At 35.1% G+C, this 20,416-nt stretch overlaps 2 protein-coding genes across 3 annotated transcripts; one reads left to right on the forward strand and one right to left on the reverse strand.

The window, feature by feature from the left end:
* The first annotated feature begins 58 nt into the window (after positions 1-58).
* On the forward strand, positions 59-19,158 carry LOC128165835 (transcription initiation factor TFIID subunit 2-like). 2 transcript variants are annotated; one of them, XM_052830683.1, is made up of 32 exons: positions 59-232; positions 2,528-2,580; positions 2,797-2,869; positions 3,283-3,373; positions 3,517-3,635; positions 3,750-3,891; positions 4,074-4,268; positions 4,576-4,678; positions 4,858-4,976; positions 5,304-5,417; positions 5,877-5,976; positions 6,138-6,335; positions 6,777-6,869; positions 7,165-7,226; positions 7,577-7,691; positions 8,225-8,334; positions 9,154-9,219; positions 12,732-12,864; positions 13,147-13,266; positions 13,705-13,845; positions 13,979-14,089; positions 14,392-14,477; positions 14,650-14,766; positions 14,961-15,100; positions 15,588-15,657; positions 15,767-15,871; positions 15,973-16,072; positions 16,190-16,261; positions 16,446-16,697; positions 17,773-17,916; positions 18,431-18,539; positions 18,829-19,158. In XM_052830683.1, the coding sequence occupies exons 1-32, from the start codon at positions 187-189 to the stop codon at positions 19,086-19,088; spliced, it is 3,759 nt and encodes a 1,252-aa protein (XP_052686643.1). In that variant the 5' UTR covers positions 59-186; the 3' UTR covers positions 19,089-19,158. The 2 variants fall into 2 exon arrangements, with proteins under 2 accessions (XP_052686643.1, XP_052686644.1); XM_052830684.1 differs by lacking the exon at positions 17,773-17,916.
* LOC128165836 (uncharacterized) lies at positions 8,663-12,194 on the reverse strand. The gene is made up of 2 exons (XM_052830686.1): positions 11,744-12,194; positions 8,663-11,325 (listed from the first exon to the last, which is right to left on the reverse strand). The coding sequence occupies exon 2, from the start codon at positions 11,323-11,325 to the stop codon at positions 9,634-9,636; it is 1,692 nt and encodes a 563-aa protein (XP_052686646.1). The 5' UTR covers positions 11,744-12,194; the 3' UTR covers positions 8,663-9,633.
* Positions 19,159-20,416: the final 1,258 nt, after the last annotated feature.

Consider the following 20,416-nt stretch of genomic DNA (forward strand, 5'->3'; position numbering starts at 1 on the left):
ACCTTTTATCATAGAAAAGTAATTTGAACAAAATACGAAAATATCGTAATTGACAAAACAATAATGGCGGCGTCCATGAATTTTTGGAAACAAACAAAATGAAAATATGAATCTGAGGGTTGTAAGACGTTAAAACTCAATATTTAATAATGTAAAAACAAAAGATTTAACCTGCATTTCGAAATCATGAAAAAGGAAGGCAAGACAGACGTCTCAAGGCCATATAAATTGGGTAAGTATCTTACTTGAAAGTGTTGTAACTCTTGATCAGATACTGAGATAGTTGTAAAACAAGCTCTAAGAATTCAAGTTTATGTACCTTAAATTTCCGTATGTGCATAAAAAGACGTGTCTATCAAAGTGCAATTTTTAAATTAAAATGTTGTTAACAAAGTTAATAGATTGTCATTAAAATAGTCAATGTACAATTTTTCCAGATATAATCTTCAGTATTTAGGCCAATAATATGGTGTTCCGATGGGGCCACTTCGACCATTGCACTTTAGGTCGAAGATGCGAGAGTGCGAAGTTGCGAAGTTGAAAATGCGAGAGTGCGACAGCGAAAGTGCGAAGATGCGACGGCAAAGCGTGAAGATGCGATGGCGAAGCGCGAAGATGCGATGGCGAAAGTGCAAAGGTGCGAAGGCGAAGGAGCGATACAACTATCACTCCTTCGCCTTTGCAACTTCGTACTCTTGCCTTCGCACCTTCGTACTTACGCCTTCGCCTTTATGATAGCATTCAGAAAGTCTCAGTAGATTACATAGACTTTGATGCAGGCACCGTACTCGCCAAGGTTTTCCGTTTAATCCATGATATTATTGGTAAGCATGCGCTAGGCCATTGTGCTTACTATGAATGTTTATGAATATTTTAATGTGTATATGTGACATATATGTTTACCAGTGCTGGCTATGCCTAATCATTATATACTCCGTATAAAATGTAATGTCCGCCAGATTGTATACATTTGCACTTCCAGACCCCTGCCACTTACCAGCTGTCTGTTTACCGTGGATCAAACACAGAAACATTCTAATTTCATTATGCGACACTCCTTGCTCATGTATGGACCTATAGGGGGGGTCTGCCCCCCCGGAAAATCCAATATTAATAACTTCACACATGGAGTAAAGGGGGAGAGAGGGTCCGGATCCCATCCCCCGGAAAATGTAATTTTATTAAATATATATAATAAAATCTCTAAAATATGTCTCAGACCCCCCCCCCCCCCCCCCTTAGAAAAAGTTATGGATCTGCACAGGCTGTTGAAAATAAATTCTAAAAAGTTCATCGTCTACCTCATGTGTCCTTTTATACAGCTAAAATTGTCTTTAAACGATAGAGAGCTCCACAATTATAAAAAGGCAAAGGTGAAAGCGCGAAGATGCAAAGGCAAGAGTGCAAAGTTGCGATGGTGAAGAAGCGATAGTAGTATCGCTTCTTCGCCTTCGCATCTTCGCACTTTGCTGTCGCATCTTTGCATTTTCGCTCCCTTGCCTTTGCACTTTTGCCTTAGCAACTTCGCACTCTCGCACCTCGATCTAAAGGCGAAAGTGCGAAGGTCAAAGTGGCCCCATCGGAACACCATACAATAGGGTGTGCAAACAAGTCAATGGTCTATTTATCTAAATTGTATGGTATTCCGATAGGGCCAATTTGACCTTTGCACCTTTAGGGTGAAGATGTGAGAGTGCGAAGTTGCTAACAGGCTAAGTCAAAAGATGTGATGATGAAACTGAAACGTGAAGATGTGAAAGTGCAAAGATGTGAAAGTGCAAAGCAGTGCTCCTTTGCCTTCTCAACTTCACCATCTAGCTTTCACAACTTCGCACTTTGCCTTTGCCTTTTTATGTCTATAATTTAAAGATTATTTTAGCTGTATATAATATTGTTTTTAGGGGTTGGGGTAGGTAGGTCCGAATGATATATTTGTATTTGCCGGGGAGGGGGGGGGGGTTCGGACGCATTCTTTTGATAAATTTACTATAAAATTAACAATTTTAAATTTTCCAAGGGGATGGGGTCTGCACTCGTACCAATAATATCTGAGATTAATCAGCAAACCTTAGGCGCGGACAGTGCCTGCATCAAACTTCATTTTATCATCCGATGATTGATAAAAAAAAGGCAAAGGCTAAAGTGAAAAGTTACGAAGGCAAAGGAGCGAGTCAGAGTAGTATTGCTTCTTTGCCTTTTCACTTTCACCATTGCAACTTTACACTTTGCCTTTGCACTTTCGCTCTTTTACACTTTCGCCTTAGCTACTTTGCACTCTTGCATCTTCGCCCTATAGAAGAAAGTGCGAAGGTTGAAGTGGCCCTATTGGAAGACCATAAAATTGACCTTCTTATTTTGATCTCTTAAGACCATTGATCACCATGTAAGGATTATAAGAATCATAAGGCCATATTGAATAAAATCAATACTTTGTAGACAGGAATTTTTTTTGGATCTAAAGTTTTGATGTTTTCTGTGCTACATGTACTGTAATTTTTAAGTTTATGATTTTATTTGATTGATTTAGCTCATCAGACTTTATGCATTCGTGCAATAAACTTGGAGAAGAAATCATTGATTGTAAGTTTTATACATTTTTGTATAGCATACAATGTATTTTTGCTGTATTTCCATTTCATATTTATGCTCACAAATTACACTCTTATTTAAAACAATCTACTTGACTGACTGTAAATATAAAGCATTGAACCTGGCTCATCAATTTATTAAAAATTGTTTTATAAATCAATATGTCACTTAAAGTCTAGATATGACTCTCAAGATTTTATTTTTCAGGGTTATGTTGAGCTTGTGATTCATCCCCTGCGACAAGATTTAAAGAGAGTGAAGATAAATAGCAAGCAGTGCCGTATCCTCTTTGTCACTATGTCATATAGGTTCTTCAATCCCAAGTAGAATAAATATGCATCATTAAAACAAAGGCTGTTGGCTCTTTTTACATTTAAATCTCAGAATGGCAGATTACAACTTAATTTTGGTTCATTTTGTAAAATGGCCTTGTTAGTTTGTGACTGACAGTAGACATTTTATCCTAACTTGTTATGGTCAACAAGTTTTTAACTGATTATGACTTTTATGCTTGCATTATGTGTTTTTATGTCTCCAGAATGATATACCTGGTAGTTATTGATTTTTTTAATAATCAGGTTTATCAAATTTGTAAGCTAATGGTCACTAGCTGTCATAGCAAAAATTAACATAGGCATGTGGCTGTGAGATAAGATTAGATATATAAGTGTTGTGTTTCCTTAGCTATAAAAGGAATATATCATGTGTCAATAAACGATCAGTATGAGGCAAAGTTTCTGTACAATGACCCAACACTGGAAATCTGCCAGGGAGATGCAAAACAGTATGTACTTATTATGCAATAGTAAATTTACTTTTGAATAACTTGCATCATTCATAACGGTTACTCCTTACACTCCTTATTCCACTGGCACCATCCCATTTACTTTGTAACTATGTTCATTCATTGTATTATTTTTCTTTCAGGAGAAATCTGGATTACTTTCAACACTGCCATTTTTCGGCCATGTCAGCAGTAGACCCTGACAATGGAAATGGAGAAATCACAGTTCGGTTGCCCCCAGAAATGTACCTGAATATTGCGGGTAATTAAAATGATTAAGATATTAATGTTTCTCTAAGATTATCCACATTTGTGAAAATATTTTTGGATTTATCGCATCATGCATGTGATGTTATACATGGTTATTTTTTTATAGAGTTACGCCCCTTCCGCTTGTGCATTGAGTTTTCATTAGAGAACCCTAAAGGGGGTTTACATTTTGTTGTACCTGATTTACCTGGACCTGCACATGAAAACGCAGCACATGTATTTACTGCTGGTCTCAATAACTGCTCCAGGTATTTCCATGCACTATATTCAAGTTACATTCGCATGACTTTACAACAAAAAAAACTCAAGTACTGGTACATGTTAAATGAAAATCAAAATATGGTAGCATCAGCAAAGGAATTCAAAACTTGCATATTTGATAATCAAACGTTCTGGATTTATTATTGATTAATCAACATTTATTGACTAGATTATGGTTTCCCTGTCTGGACACCTATTCAGAGCCCTGCACCTGGAAGATTGAGGTGACAGTAGACAATGAACTGACAGCGGTGACCTGTGGGGACCTCATCGAGGTGATATCAACTCCAGACAAAAAGCGGAAGACATTCCACTACTTCCTGTCTATTCCCACCTCCGCTCCCAACATTGGAATGGCAGTTGGGTAAATACAGAATATATAGCTCAGTTATTAGAAAATTTGGTTTGAACAAGTTTTATACCGAACACATTTTTAGGAGATTTTTATGAATATACCTAATTATGCACTCAATGTACATGTATATGCTTAAAAGTATAATACATGTAGATATTGCAGGACATGTAGTGCTCATGTTGGTGAAACAAACAAGTTAATAAAGTTGATAAAGCTTTTACAAATAAAGGTTATGATTAAGTTTAATCCTGACAAAGCGGGGTATGATAAAATGTTTCATATACCTGGTATTTCTTACAATATTCTTTGTATGTAGGCCATTTGAAATCCATGTGGACCCTAACATGCATGAAGTGACCCACTTTTGTTTGCCCCACCTGACTGAGATTCTGAAACATACAACTAACTACATTCATCAGGTAAATATCCATGCTCAGAGATATTTAAGCTCTGTATCTCCCTCCCTCGTGAAATTTGACAATGATGGAGCATTTGAAAAACCTTTCTTGTGACTATTCCTCTTTAATCCTTTTAAAAATTTTGAGTCTTTTGAGTCATATAGGCAATATTAAATGAATAAATGTTTCCTCACCCCCAGGCCTTTGAGTTCTATGAGGAGCTGCTGTCCAGTAGATACCCGTACACCTGTTATAAACATGTTTTTGTGGACGAGGCCTATGTGGAGTCTACGTCTTATGCCACCATGTCTGTTCTGAGGTAATAGGTTTGTTTCAAGTCAAAGTAGCAGTGGAGAAGCAAATTCATTGCCCAATTCAATTGATCTGGTGGTAGAAGACCTTTGAATTTGCCCAGTTTAAACTTGCCTGCTGACAATGAGGCCAAAAGGGGCAAAAATATAATGGGAGCAAAGATTTTCTGATATATAGTATACTTTACTGTATTATTTTTGGGTGATTTTATTTATAAGAGAAACTTGAAGAATGCATATAATATTTTCTCCAGTTTTTCAAAAATATGTAATTTCTGCATGAGTAGATGTATTGTTTATGGGAAGACTATTGAAGTCTTGATTTATTATTTCAGTACAAACCTGTTACACTCCAACAGAATCATAGACCAGACCATTTCAACACGCACCGTCCTGGCTGAGGCAGTCGCCAAACAGTTCTTTGGAACGTTCATCGCCATGCAGACCTGGTATGGTTTGGTTAAGTAATCTATAAAGAATAGCACAAAGTGCCTGATGGATTACTGAAAGTCTCTTTATTCTTTTTGTAACATCATCTGTACTTGCAACATGCTACCATACTCATGAATTAATCAGGATAGACAAACCCAAATGAAAGTATAGGACAGTTAGCTTCTGGCTTTTGATTATATCTGCAATTTGTATTGAAAGAAGGTAGCATATCAGTCCATGCTCATTGCAATACAGAACTGTAATTAACATGTATTACATACTCTGATTTTGTTGTCTCCATGGATCTTTATGCACTAAAACTATATGGAAATTGACTTATATTGAGTAAGTTTTTAATCCTCACTCAATTGTGATATGATACTCAAATGAAAATTGTGATTAGTATTGTGATGACCTTAAAATACATGTACATGTAAAATTTAATGATATTGAAACAATATTTTTTTTATTTATAGGTCAGATGCATGGCTGCCGATGGGAATCTCAGGATATCTGTGTGGTCTCTTTATCAAGAAAACATTCGGAAATAATGAATACAGATTCAGAATTTCAAATGTAAGTACAATGTAATGGCTTTAAATTGAAGGGGAAATGTATGGTTTAAGATATTTTAATATAATTAGCACATCTTAACAAAAATTAATTTTTTCTTCTCTTGATTGTCTCTATAATTTTGTTGGTTCATGTATTACTATGTGCATTTTGGGATTTAATAGTATTTGAAAGACGTCCAAGATTATGAGAACAGAGTGGGAGGAATTGTGCTAGATCCCACAAAACGAGACTCCAATCATCATTTCTCCATCAAAAGCCCCCACACGGTGTCCCCTCGTTACATGGAGGCCTTCCGATCCAAGTGTTTCCTGGTGATGCGGATGTTGGAGCAGAGGATTGGTGAACAGCTGCTTATCCAGGTACTGTACTTGCGTAATGAGTGTTTTATTTTAAAAGGAAATCAGAAAACGATATTCTTGTTTAGTCCTTACCTATACACCATGTCTTTCTATGGCCTTGTGATATAGATGCATATCATTATTCAGGGATGTGATTTTTCAGTGAAACACTGATTTTAGTGGATTTTAAAGTCAAAATGGTCATTTTAGAGATCAGTACAGACCCCTGTATGACTGATTTTCGCAGTTTTCTTTCTCTACCAATCACATAATTGAATATTTGTTTTACCATTACATACTGGTACTGATACATTTATGTAAAGAGGTCAGAAATAACCCCTATGAAATTATTAACCTGAACTAGTATATGTATTTCAGAGTACATGTAAGTTTATGCAGAGATGAACAATGATGCATCTTCATCCGTGAATTGATTTTGAATGTACACATATTGTGTTTTAGGTTGTCAACAAGCTTGTAGCTCTGGCCACGACTGGGGCTTCACAGAAGGTGGGGGCCAACACATGGGGGAACCTGCTGCTCTCAACTTCATCAGTAAGTTGTCTTGTGGTTTTCAAATCTACAAGATGTTATACAGTGAATTATTTAGATTGACATGATTTGGGAAGATCGCTGAGTGTTGGAATGGGTTAGTCAGAAAAATAGACACTGTCACTGATATGTATAATGTAATCTACCCTGATTTTATAAAATGTTGGCATCATGCATTGGAAGAATGAAAACATCACATTCAATATGCAAGATGGAAAAATGGGGAAGTTCTGGATGATCTGTGCATTTTGATTGACATAACATTTAATAGGATAATACTGTGTCTTTTCTGTTTCAGTTTCTTAAAATCATCTCAACAGTCACAGGAAAAGACATTAGCCCTTTCCTAGAATTATGGGTGTATCCTTTGTGTAAGCAGAAAAATCACATGCATATCCTATGGCAATGGATTTAATGCTAATTTTGTCATGTTTTAATCCCCAATCTATGATTTACTGATAAAATTTACTAACAAATATTGAAGTACCATGACATGAAAATTACCCCAACATCATGATTTAAGAATTTTTTTTATTTCATAATTGTGAATTCATGTAAAGATAATTATATTTCTAGACACTGTGAATAGCATGAAGTACAAAAATTTCACTCCCCAGATATAATGTATACTCAGTAGGCTGAATGATTATCAGTAAGAGTGAACTAAACATACAGTGTACAAGTGCTCAGACTCCTTACATAGGAATCAGCTCACAGAGTGGATGCGCCAGGTTTTTCGGAAACTTTGTGTTCAACAGGAAAAGAAATGTCGTTGAGCTGGAGTTGAAACAGGACCTCGGAGCTAAAGGGGCCCTGAAATATGTGGTAAGTATGCAGAACAAGCTTACAATTTGAGCAAAAAAAAAAAAATCCTCCTCCAAAGCTTGTTATTGTACATTTAGTGAATTTCATCTTCTAAAGTTAAGAAGAAATACATAGGTATCAAGCATATGTATTCTTTTTCCAAAATTGTGATTTGCCTTATAAAATGTAGTACAGTGTACATGTGCAATGCACACATGTATGTTTCAAAACTTACTGTTTATGTATCATGTATAAGCATCTATGACATACTCTCCTACATTGAAGTTTTTTTTTCATAAACATAAATATTATCAATGTTTAATTCTGTCTTGACATTGTATACAAGTTCAAAGTAATGGGAGGCAACTTAATTTTGTATTGATTTTTATATTTAAAAAATGTTTAGTTGGATTTCTCTAAGATATGGAGACACTGATTTATATACACTGTATTAAAAATCAAAATAGATTCACTTGTAGTTGAAATCAGATTGAATGAATTAAAATATTTTTCCACTTCAGCAATGACATTTAGGGTTTGTTTTACTATTCCAGGGGCCACTGACAGTAACCATTCAGGAACTAGATGGGTCGTTTAATCACAACTTTAAAATAGAAGAAAACAAGACCAAGTTTGACATCACCTGCCATTCTAAATGCAGAAGGTATTTTTTATCTAAATATTTTCACTGTGCTGCATGTACATAAATGTACTTAAGGTATAAAAAATGTTTTAAAATTTTGTAACATAAGGTTGATGATTTCAGATCTGAAAATGTAGATCCTATGTGGGCATTTTCTAGGAGGTAAACAAAATGGTTATCTTTACTTTCAGGTTTTGTTCACTGCCTTCACATTTTGGAAATTTGTTTTATGTATTGATTTGTTACATATTTTGCATGTATTCTTCAGATATTTCAAAAATAATTTCATAAAATAAAGAAAACCATGAAAAAAATAAAGTAAAAAAGATTTGAGAGTCAAACATGGAAATGTATTATATATTTTATTAGAATATTTTAACATGCTAGTTTCTTGACAAAATCTGAAAATTTAATGAAAACAACAGTCCCAATCTGCAAAATGATTAATACAAGTTGAAAATGTGAATGATGCTATTATTGAGGTGCATTGTGCATTATGAACAGTCAGTTAGTTTCACATACCAATAGGATTAAAAAACAATTCAATTGCCAGCAGAAGTCAGTATTGGTACATGTACTTTAGGGGCTGATTGAAAAAAAAATACATGTTAACAATGAAAAAAATAGCTGTTGATCATTTTGCTTGAAGAGATGCAAAATGTTACATGTAGTTTGAAATTTTGTGGTTTCATGGACAAAAAGAAATACCTTTTACAGGTCACTTCTGTATCTAAGTTTGATTTTTAAAAAAAACATTTTGTTCTTTTATATAATTGTTTCTCACACATGTATCTAAGTTTGAGTTTGTCTTACAACAGTTATTTTTTTTCTATGTATTAGGAACAAGAAGAAGAAGATTCCGCTGATGACTGGGGAGGAGGTAGACATGGACCTGAGTGCTATGGAGTAAGTCTTATGTTGACATATTTATTCTGTCTTCTGTCCAGCTGTCTTTTTGTGTGTCCCACTTGGATTTTCAGCACTTGTTTAGATCAATTTCAAGCTTCTGCTTTTTTGTATAAAATCGCAGGAATATAAAAATTTTTGTTATAATTTCCTATCATTCAAAACTTTCTGAAAAATGAAAACTAAGATTTTAAAATCCACAAAAGTTTCTTTTTGTGATTTTACGTGGATATTGAATTCTTGCATTTAATTTGGAAATTCAATCTACAGTATACGATATTACGTTGGTAACACTGAACACTTAAAAACAAATTCCTCTGAAAGGTTAAGATTAATTTGGAAGCAAATTAGTATTAGTTGTTTTAGAAGTTTTAAATAAAATTAATAACAGTCCAAGTCTAAAATATGTAATGATCACTGTAGATACTTGTACACTGTCACTGTGTTTGTGTTCCATTGTCCCACATGGAGATTGTTCTTGTCATCCACACACAGACCACGGGGACATTTTACCCCTTGCTGTGCTGTGAGTAGTAGAGACAAGAACTGACCATCTTGATCCAGAAGATAAACTATATCACTCCTTATATCGCACACCAGGATGTGACCAAGGATATCAGTGCAGATACCGTAGGGGCAGAACTCTGACCCCTGACCTGTGTAGGAGAACCTATGTTGTCCAGATTTATTCACCAGCACTACAGCTCGTTTGTCCAAGTCTGATGTACAGATATCACCGTTGATGTTTTCTGTGATGTAGTGTGGATCACCATACAGTCCCTGTCCTTTGAAGTCCCTCTCTAATTCTTTCCCTGTCTTGCTGTACCTTGTGACTTTAGCCTCTCTATTCTTTATCATCCCCACCAGTATGTCCCCGTTAATGTGGGAGGAGTGTATGCTGATTGGTTCCCAGTCCCCTGTTTTAATGAATTTAGTTCCTTTGTTATCCAGTGTTATCTTATTGATGACTTTGTTCTTTCTGTCTGTAAAGATCAGATCCCCGTCCTGTGTGACTGTGTGGTAGCCATATCCACCACTGGTTTGTATCTTCTGTAGCTGATTCCCCAGTAGATCTGTTTGGACAAGGTTGCCATGATAATCACTGACCCAGACTGTACCTGATTTACCTAGTAATGAAACATTATGTACACTATCAACTTCTGGCACTGTATAATCCATGACCTTGGTGACAGCAGAAGACATGTCAGATTTCTCTTCATTTTCTTTCCACTGATTAGATTTCAGTTGTGTAGAGGCAATCTCCATGGGTTTTATTTCTCTGTTCACTGGTTTTGTGTCAGGAACAGTTACCCTACCCAGTAGTTTGGTGACATCCTCCTTGCTGTATTGACCAGCAGTAAATACTGGAGGGACTGGTTTGGTGGTCTCAGGTATTGGCTGGATTGTAAGGTTATTTGAGGTGTCCAAAGAGATTAGTTTTTCTAAGCTTGAAGAAGAAGACTTGATGTAGCCATAGAGTGTTTTGATTACACCATTGAGGTAGTGAGTGTAGTCATCCATTGTTTCTTTTTGACTGTCCAATATTTGTAATAAAGACTCTTCTATTTTGTTGACTTGTTCTATTTTATCCAACGTGATTGCATCCACCAGTTCTTTGATAGACTTGGCTTCCGCCTCTATAGATGTCCTAATGCTGTTCATTCTCTGTTTGATTTCTGTGATATCTTCAGCAATTTCTCTTTGCAAACCTTGTGAAGATGGCTGCAGATAGTTTTGAATCTTTGCTATTTTCTTTTGACAAAGCAAAATCTTTTCAGTGTAGATTTGTTCCAAATCAATAAGCAGATGGTTGCAATGACCTTGTGTGGCTGCGCATTTAGTGCAAAGGGGGATCTGACATTCCTCACAGAAAAGATCTATGTCCGTTGAGGGGTGGATCTTGCATTTCTGTACTGGAAGTTTTTGGTTAATTGCCACTTCATGGTTCTTGGTAATTGGACTCCTCTGATGTTCATCTCTGCATTGTTCACACATTGGTTGGTGACAATCATTGCAGTAAAACTGACAGTTCTTCTCACAGTCTTCAGTGCCACAGTTCAAATGGTGCTCAACTGTGAGTGATATTTGCGATTTGGATAAAGCCATCTGAAATGTAAAATAACTCTTTACAATTATGACTGACCATCACAAAATATGATTTTGCTTTGCCTTTTTAGAATTCTTAACTCGCCCTTTTCTTTTTAACCTAACAAAGGAATAGTACAGACATGCAGCATCATCGTATTATAATAAAATCAATTCAATTTTTCTGAATAATAAATATACAGGTGTATCTCTTAACTAATAGTTCTATAGTTTGTTAAAATTGATAACCGTTTTTTTTTTTTGAATTGCATTCATTACAATGAAATTGGAGGTAATTAATCCAGAACTGAAATCAAAAACAAAATTCAGGATTAAAGACTTTTTAACCATCAAGTTTTCTTCTTTGCCAAAATAAATTAATGTTTTCTTTTCCTATCATGCAATATTATTTGATGGAATTTAAAAGTTTAAATGCTACCTTGGAGTCAAATCAGCAGGTGTCACACCTCAGAAATTTGGAAGCGACTCTGGGAAATTTGCATAATTTACTTCCTGGTAACATTGCTATACTTAGATTTAAAATTCTTTGTTACCTTGAATAGAACACTTAAATTAATTTCCCTCTTGTACCATGTATGTTTGTTCAAAATTGGTCAGGGTCTGATGAAAACGTAAACACCTGAATGATTGTGCAAAAAAAATTTTAAAAGATGAACATGAAAACATTAGCCTGAATCTAATGGTACCTGATGCATACCAGTATAAGTTTAAATTTGAGCAAAATTGTTTTAGAATATATGATACAATTGTACAGGTACATAATTTTAAACAAGACAGTCCGACTAAAGCCAGCCTCAACTATTTCATGTATGGTAAACAAAGTGAAATAAAAGGAGCAGGCTTTAGGCAGACTGTTTGGCAAGACAAATTGAATAGGGTTCAGTGCAATGAATGAATCGGTTTTTTTTTTTGTTATATATCAAAATCTTAATCCGTTGTTTTTTTTTTCATAAAATGAAAGAAAAGAAATTAATAAATTGAATTTTGTATTTGCTGTATTTTCTGTGCATGGTGTCTAGAAAACTTTAGCAGACTCAGTAGCCTGAGTTCAGATTATCTTGGATTCAATTTAAGTATTGAATTCTCTGCATCCCCAGCTATACATCACTCTGGAGTACTAGTATTTCAGTTCACATATTGTATACAGACAATGCAGACTGGGAGGATACTAAATCAGTTGTATGATAGATTTGTACTAAAATCTGTGTGTACTGAATTCAGTAAGCTGGTACATTTATATGTTTGGGCTTCCCATGAAATATAAAAGCTTAGCATCAGATATAAAGATCCATCAGAGCATTGCTACAGAAAGAGTACTCAAATTAAGAGAAGTCAAGAATTAACGATACATGTATTAATTCTTTATAGAGCACAGTAATTAACTGCTGCTTTTTGGTTTGTTTCAGTGCTGACTCGCCTGTTCTTTGGCTACGAGTTGATCCTGATATGAACTTGTTAAGTCATGTGACCTGGGAACAACCAGACTACATGTGGCAATACCAGCTCAGATACGAGAGGGACATTGTCGCCCAAAGAGAAGTAATAATGGAAAACCTTATTTATCAATTTGCATTTATTTCCTTGAAAAGGTCATTGTACTTTATTAGCCGGGAATTACGTGTTACATTTTGCTTTAAAAAAGGTGTTTTAAATGATGCATTGATCAATACCCTATTTTCAGTCAAAGGAAAACAAAAGAATATCATTTCTACTTAAAGAAAATAAGGAAATAATAAAATTGTACCTATTTTGTACAACAAACAACCTAGTATGATCGGAATGAATGAGAGATTTTCATGGTGGTGTTTGCTACTTTGACAGGCCATCCGTGCACTAGAGAACTACCCTACAGCAGGGACTAGGCGGGCACTGACAGACATACTGGAGGATGACCACTGCTTCTACAGGATCAGGATGGAGGCAGCTCATTGTCTGGCCAAGGTCAACAAGCAAAAACTTACTATCCCCAACTTTACCCTTTTTTGAAGAGTCAAATCTTGCTGCCCTTAGAGAGAAAAAAAGGGGGAAAAACTTAGAAAATCTAAGCTAGCACTAATTTGTACGTCAAGCTTAATTTAATTGTCTTGTTGCTTGAAAATTTCAAATAAGTTTTGAATTTATAAAATATTTTTATGAAAAGTCTAATAGAAATTGTAAAAACATCTGAACTTCTTTATCTTGTGTGTCTTATGAACCAATATTAAAATTAGTGTTTATTTGAATGTTTTCACAAATACGGATAAGTTATTTTTTATTGATACAAAGGAAACAATGCTCTTTCATACTTTTTATTTATAATCAATTATGCCATATTCTTTTTCATATAATAGGTGGTGAATAGAAACTGCTTGACTTACCGTAATTTTAATTTTTTTGTAGGTGGCCAACTCTATGGTGGGTGTGTGGGCAGGACCCCCAGCTATGATGACCATCTTTAGGAAAATGTTTGGATCTCATTCCTGCCCAGCCATCATCAGACAAAACAACTTCTCAAACTTTCAAAATTACTTCCTTTTGAAGGTAAGCATTAAAGTCAATATCAAGTTATTCTTTCTTTGGGTTTCACATCACATTGTTGTACCTAACTAAGGATTATGAATAGATTATAACTTAATGTCATATATGATAATGTGTTATATCATTTATTCTATAGACTATACCAAATGCCATGGCCCTATTGAGAAACATTCATACCATCTGTCCACCTGAAGTGTTCAAATTCATCATGGAACTGTTTAAATATAATGACAACAGCAGAAACAAGGTAACTTACTAGTCCCCCCCTCCCCAAATAAAAGAAATACATAACGTTATGTAATTCTATCAAGTTAGAGTATAAAGTTATTGAATGGTCAGGGGCTTTGGAGTATAAAACTTGTGAAAACTTTGTCAAATAATTTATGAATTTTAAATATTTTTTTTCACCTGCTATCAAGATGATTGTAGTAAACAGACAAAAATGTTTGAATTAGGTATCAGTGATGTTAAATCAATGTGTTGTGATATGAAGAATGTTATTCTTATTTTTTTCTTTGGTGAACAAAATGTTATTTACGTTTGTTTCAGTTCTCTGACAATTACTACAGAGCTGCTCTAGTGGAGGCAGTGTCTAAAACAGTGACTCCAGCCATCACTCTCATGAGTACGCCAGGGTAGGTGTCAGTCTCTTCATTCAAATACACATTTCTTACCTCTGAACACTAAAGAGCGTGTTATGATGCAGGATATTGCACTAAGAAAAACAAGAAGGTGGCTTGATGCGAGGAGATGACATTACTGTCAATCTTATGTAGCTGTAACTTGTTTTCTTTTCATCCTCACCAGGCAGGGCCCTACTGCTGACAATTTGTCAGCAGAGACAAAGCAGATTCTGGAGGAAATTACTCGTTATCTGAACCTGGAAAAGTTACTGCCATGTTACAGGCACACAGTCACTGTCAGGTGTGTTATATTAATGATGTCTCTTTTTTTTAAGGAATCAATGAAGGAAATGATTAAATCTATGTAATATTTGTATGGAAGAATATATTTTTTCATCATACATGTATTTAGATGTGTCACATTCACTCTTTTCATTCAATAACTGTTCTAAAGTTATCTAGTTGTTAACTTGCTATTTTGATGTTGTTTAACAGCTGTCTGAGTGCCATCAGAACACTGCAGAAGTTTGGACATTTGCCAAGTGAAGTGGAGTTCTTCAAAAGCTATGCCCAGCATGGAGTGTTCAGAGACATTCGGCTGGCGGCCATTGATGCTATAGTCGACTTTATAAAAAGTAAGTTTGTTCTTGTAACTCACAATTTTAAGGCTTATTTATCTCTCATGAGTGAAACATGAGGTCAATCATTCCTGGCATTGCTTTGAAGGGACACTAATATGAACTGAGTGGATTTAGTTATTATTTCATATTGCAATTTATTGATAAAATAATGACACTTGGTTGAAATTTTTTTTATACTTGTGTCAACAAATTTTATGATCAACCATTGAAACAAGTATTTATGTCAAATATTCATCTGTTTAACATTAATTCTTTCCATTCTTGGAAGATCAATTTCAAATAATCAGCAGTGAATTGTATATTTTTATCCTGTGGATAAAGACAGAAGGAAAACGTTTCCATCAATTTTCTACATGTACTGGTGCAGTTTTCCTTCTTGATTTTCCTTTGATACCACTCTATAAATAGATAGTCACAATTTTCTTCCAATGCTGTGGGATGATTTAATAACCAAGGTGCATACTGCATTTATCATTTTCAGCTGAATCCAGACCAGAGGACATGTACTGGATTCTGAACTTGGTAGAAACAGATCCAGATCTCTATGTGAGGTACCTGAATATTAGTACAGTATTTGATGTTATCATAGTGCTATTGTTAAACATTCAATGAAATTGTTGGTAAGAGATAGTTGTCATTCCACTTTGGATTCTCTTTCAGACACTATGCTCTACAACAGCTGGTCCTGAATCCTCCCTTCAGAAGAATGGAAACAAGTGCTCTCCACACGGAGGGATTAGTGGAACGCTTGTGGAAAATGATGAAGTAAGATCATGTTTTTGTGACTTGGTTTTGATGAGTGCAGAATATGATGCACGTTTTTCATTTAACAATTATTTTGTCATGATATTATTTTTCATTTTTAGCTGCACATTTTCGTATGACAGTAGGCTGCGTTGTGATGCAGCAGATGTTTATTTCACTCTGTATGGACGTACACGCCCATCTTGTCTGCCCATACCTGATGTAAGAAACTGAGTAGCTCCTGAAGGGATCCAAACTCAAATAAATGGTAGTATATGTACATGTATTAGCATGAAAAATTCAGAATTACAAAACATGTCTCGTTTCTCTATTTTATAGAACATGGTTGTTCTGAGTTTAAAAGACAGAAAGAATAAGATGAATCCTGCTTATGTTCCTGATGAAATGGAGGTTAGTTCTCCCTCTCTCTATTTACCACACATTGTATCTGCATTTCCTTTATCTACTTTGTGATTGTCTAATATGTACTATAGATGGCATTAGATGCATAAAATTACTTGTGAATGAAAGTTAAAGGTAAAATGTAAGCCATACAGCAAGCGTTAAAATCTGATGAACCCATTTTTTGTGGCAGGAAATGTTTGATGATGAGGAAGAGGATGAGGAGGTGGGAATGGAGGAAGGTGAGAGTTCTCAGGTGGACACTGAGGCCGACATCGACGTTACGGACATTGGCGGGGAGGAACCTTCCCTCAAGAGAAAGTCTCCTCCCCCCACAGAGCTGCCGCCACCCTTGGTCCTGTCCATAGGGAGTGTCCCTGAGACCTGCCCCTTGGGAATCTTCAATGAGGACAGTGCATCCCAGTCCAAGAGGCTGAAACTGAAGGTATTTAAAACTGTGGCCTTTATTGATAGAGATGTGATGTATTGTAGTTAGTTCCAGAGTGTCTGATTTTCTGAGTTGTGTGAACACTGAATGATTATTTATAACCAAAAGTTTGATTTACTCACTAATTCTCTGCTCTTGTTTGAACATCTTTACTATCTTTGATAAATAACTTTATTTCATTTCAATTTGATAATTTGTTCATAACATTAATTCTTGACATAATTACACATATTCAGGTACTATTATCCAACTTTCATTCATGATAACTTTATTTTGTGATTTACCAGTGATAAACTGATAAAATGATCTGGTTAACAATATAAACCACTTGCAATTTTTTCATGAAAGGACTTGTTCCTGGCAGAAATATGTTTACAATTAAAAGGTTCTTGCAAACCTACTTCAATTCTCTTATTTGCAAATAAAATTTTGTTTATCTACTGTAAATATACATATGCACTACAAATACACTCTATATTCAATTACCGTGTAGTTTTGAATCTAAGTAAGAATGTTGAGAAAAGTAATGTTTTAGCAAAGTATATTGTATTATAAACAAGTAATTGCTGAGGATTCGAATTATTGAATTTGATAATAGAATAAATGTTTATCTGAAAACTTGCATGAATAGTTCAATTTCAAAAAGTTAGGTATACAGTAAAACTGATCACCTTGATATCTAAGATAAGTCAATACTGTATACAGGGTTGATATTGCACCATGTAATTTTTGACCTTCTACACTTGCAAGCAGTTTCGCCCCTAATGAATTCGCCCAGACACAGTTGTGTTTAAAGAGAAATAATTGAAGACATCAGAATATGTCTAGTCTTAAATTCGCCCGCCGACAACGAGGCGAAAAATAAAATGGGGGCGAATATTTCCCTGTATACAGTATTTTACATTGTGGAAAACCTAAAAAAAAAAAAAAAATAGCTGTAATCAGACAGTAAAAATCATTTTAGTAAGCAATAATAAGTTTTGTAAGTGCTTAAGAAAAAAAATTCTGTTAAATGTTAGAATGCACAACTAACACTGATTGCACAGGTATTGTTTCTTTCTGCATTGAACAGATGGAATCAGAAACCCTTGAGGAACCCCAGGTAACTGAGCCCTCAAAGGCCTCTGGGACTCAGGAAGTCACCGTGACAAAAACACCGGTCACGCCTTCTTCTGCAACGTCGGCATACGCTGCTGAATTTCTCAAATTTGTTGGGGTACTATATTTCATGTTGCTCCAATTTTGGCATTGTATTGACCAGTTATCTAGAAAAAAAATGCCTGGTATTATTTCCCTCTGTCAGTCTGTAGTCTATATGAAAACTAACATTAGTAGAGTTTAATGTATTCTTTTGTATCCAAGGGTATTTGATTGTACAATGTACACAGTTATATTCTAGCATTGCAAAATTCAAATTTCTTTACTTATAACAATGGAAATAGTTTTAATCACGTGTAGCTTTATATTGTTTTAAATAAGCTGAAGTACATCTTTTTTCAGCATTCATTCATGAATAATACAGAAAAACGGGTGCATTTATCTTATTTGCCATATATGTTGAAAAGTTTTGTTACCATACCATTTGATACATTGATTCAGTTTCTGATTGAGACTCCAACTCCTTTTTCTTGTTTGATGTTGTAAAAAAGAAGAGCTTTGAGTTTATCATAGAAACATATCATAAAACCTATAATCTCATAATAATACAGTTAACTTTGACATTTTTGAAGGTAAAACAAGAGCATCCTGCTCCAGAGCCCCAGTTATCTGTAACCATGGATACGTCCTCCAGACTCAGTGAAGGGTCTTCATCACCCACAACCACTGCCGTGGGGTCAGGTAAGGAGAAAAAGGAATGTCTAATGGCATGATTGTTTTATACATTATCTTCGTTACTGATTTATTTTTTTGTTATAAAATTGGGGAGGTAATAATTGGGGTTGAAGGATTCTTTATCAATTTGTATATGAAGTTCATCATATTCCATGGAACAATACACTGTATATTAAAATACCGGGTAAAAAAACCCAGCAACTAATGTAAAATGTTTTTAATGATTTAGTAAATGTGACATTCAATGTATTGGCATGGTAATTTAATTCACCTATTTTCCTTATTTTTTACACAGAATCTAGTGCTCCTCTCTCCTTTGCTGGACTGTTGCCTTCTTCTACTTCGGCAACAGACATGTCGTCTGCTACAGACTCTAAAGCACACAAAGCCAAAAAGAAGAAGAAGAAAAACAAGCACAAACATAAACACAAGCACAAACATGACCGGCCCGACAAAGATCCACTGGGGCGGATTCGAGAGGGGTCCTTCAACAGCTCCGAGAACTCGCCCAGTGTTACTCAGACCACTCTTAGTTCGCCGGAATTTGAAATCTAAACTGTCATGTTGTATATAAATTGCTAATAAAATTAATCATACAAAGGTGAAATTGTATTTACTTATTGGTTTGAGTTACATTAAAATTGTCAAACTGTAGTGGTTGATATATTGATGTTGATTTGAACATTTCTGTTAAAGTGAAATAGAAACTTATCATGTTCCTGCCTGTGACAGTAAAAGCATGTTTTTTGGGCTACTTGCAAGGCATATTGATAGAATACATTTTGTATATCATTTGTGTGGTTTTTATGGCTTACGGCCATCTAGTTGCCGGATAATCTTTACGGCAAAGAGTTCAGTTATCTGAACATGCGCGACAAAAAATAGTTCTATTCGAATGTTGCAATGTTGCAAAGTTAACTGTTTGTTGTTCATAATAAACATCTTTAGGCAAGATTATATTTTCCATTTGTTATCATCACTTATGTTATTGTAACCAATATGAATTGACCTTATTTAAATAAACTCGAAATCTAACGCGAATGAATATTAAATGCAGTGTTTTTGCATAGAGGTATACTGGCCCCCGCCATGCATCACACAGTGCCGCCATGCTTTCCGCTATGCATACTTACATGTATTATAAGCAAAAAATCTTTTCCCAATTCTTTCAGATCCTAACAGTGATAAGTAAATGTAAAGTTGTCGTTATTTCGTTCAATCTTCATAAAAACGTTTGCACCCGCAGAGAGCGTCGCTAACTTCGATCGACATCGATCTCAGCAAGGGGGGAAGTGTTTAACGGTTAAAGGAATGTACTTATGATTGAGATATATTAAAACTGGGATTATAAATCGGTAATAAATGCATAAATTGAGGGGCAATTAATACTTGTTTTAATATAATGTGCCTTCTTCGACACCTCCGCCATTATCGAATATTGGGGGTTTTCCAAGATCTAAAAATAGCACAATGTTCCCTCGATGGAGTTACCTTGGTTGTGCTATGTTTGAACTGTTTATTTGTCGTAAAAATATTGGAAACTAGAGACCAATTGTACTCAAATAAGAAAACAATATACAGTTAAGCTTGATTGCAAGTCATATACAGAAGCGATGTCACATTACTATACCATAGAAACATCGTATAGCATGGTATAGTATGCCTCTGAAAATGACTGTGTACACATGTCACGAAAAGAGAGACTGACTGCAAAGTTATAGTGCAGTAATTAATTTTAATTAAATTTGGTGTCAAAACAAGTTTGCTGTAATTGCATTGTTCTGCCTGTTTCTTGCCCTCCCCCCCCCCCCCCCCCCCCAAGAGTTTATCTCTGTACAAAGGGAAAAAAATAAAACAGAAGGTGTTAAAACTGCCTTGTGAAT

Source organism: Crassostrea angulata, chromosome 10, assembly GCF_025612915.1.
Source record: "Crassostrea angulata isolate pt1a10 chromosome 10, ASM2561291v2, whole genome shotgun sequence".
Classification (NCBI taxonomy): domain Eukaryota; kingdom Metazoa; phylum Mollusca; class Bivalvia; order Ostreida; family Ostreidae; genus Magallana; species Magallana angulata.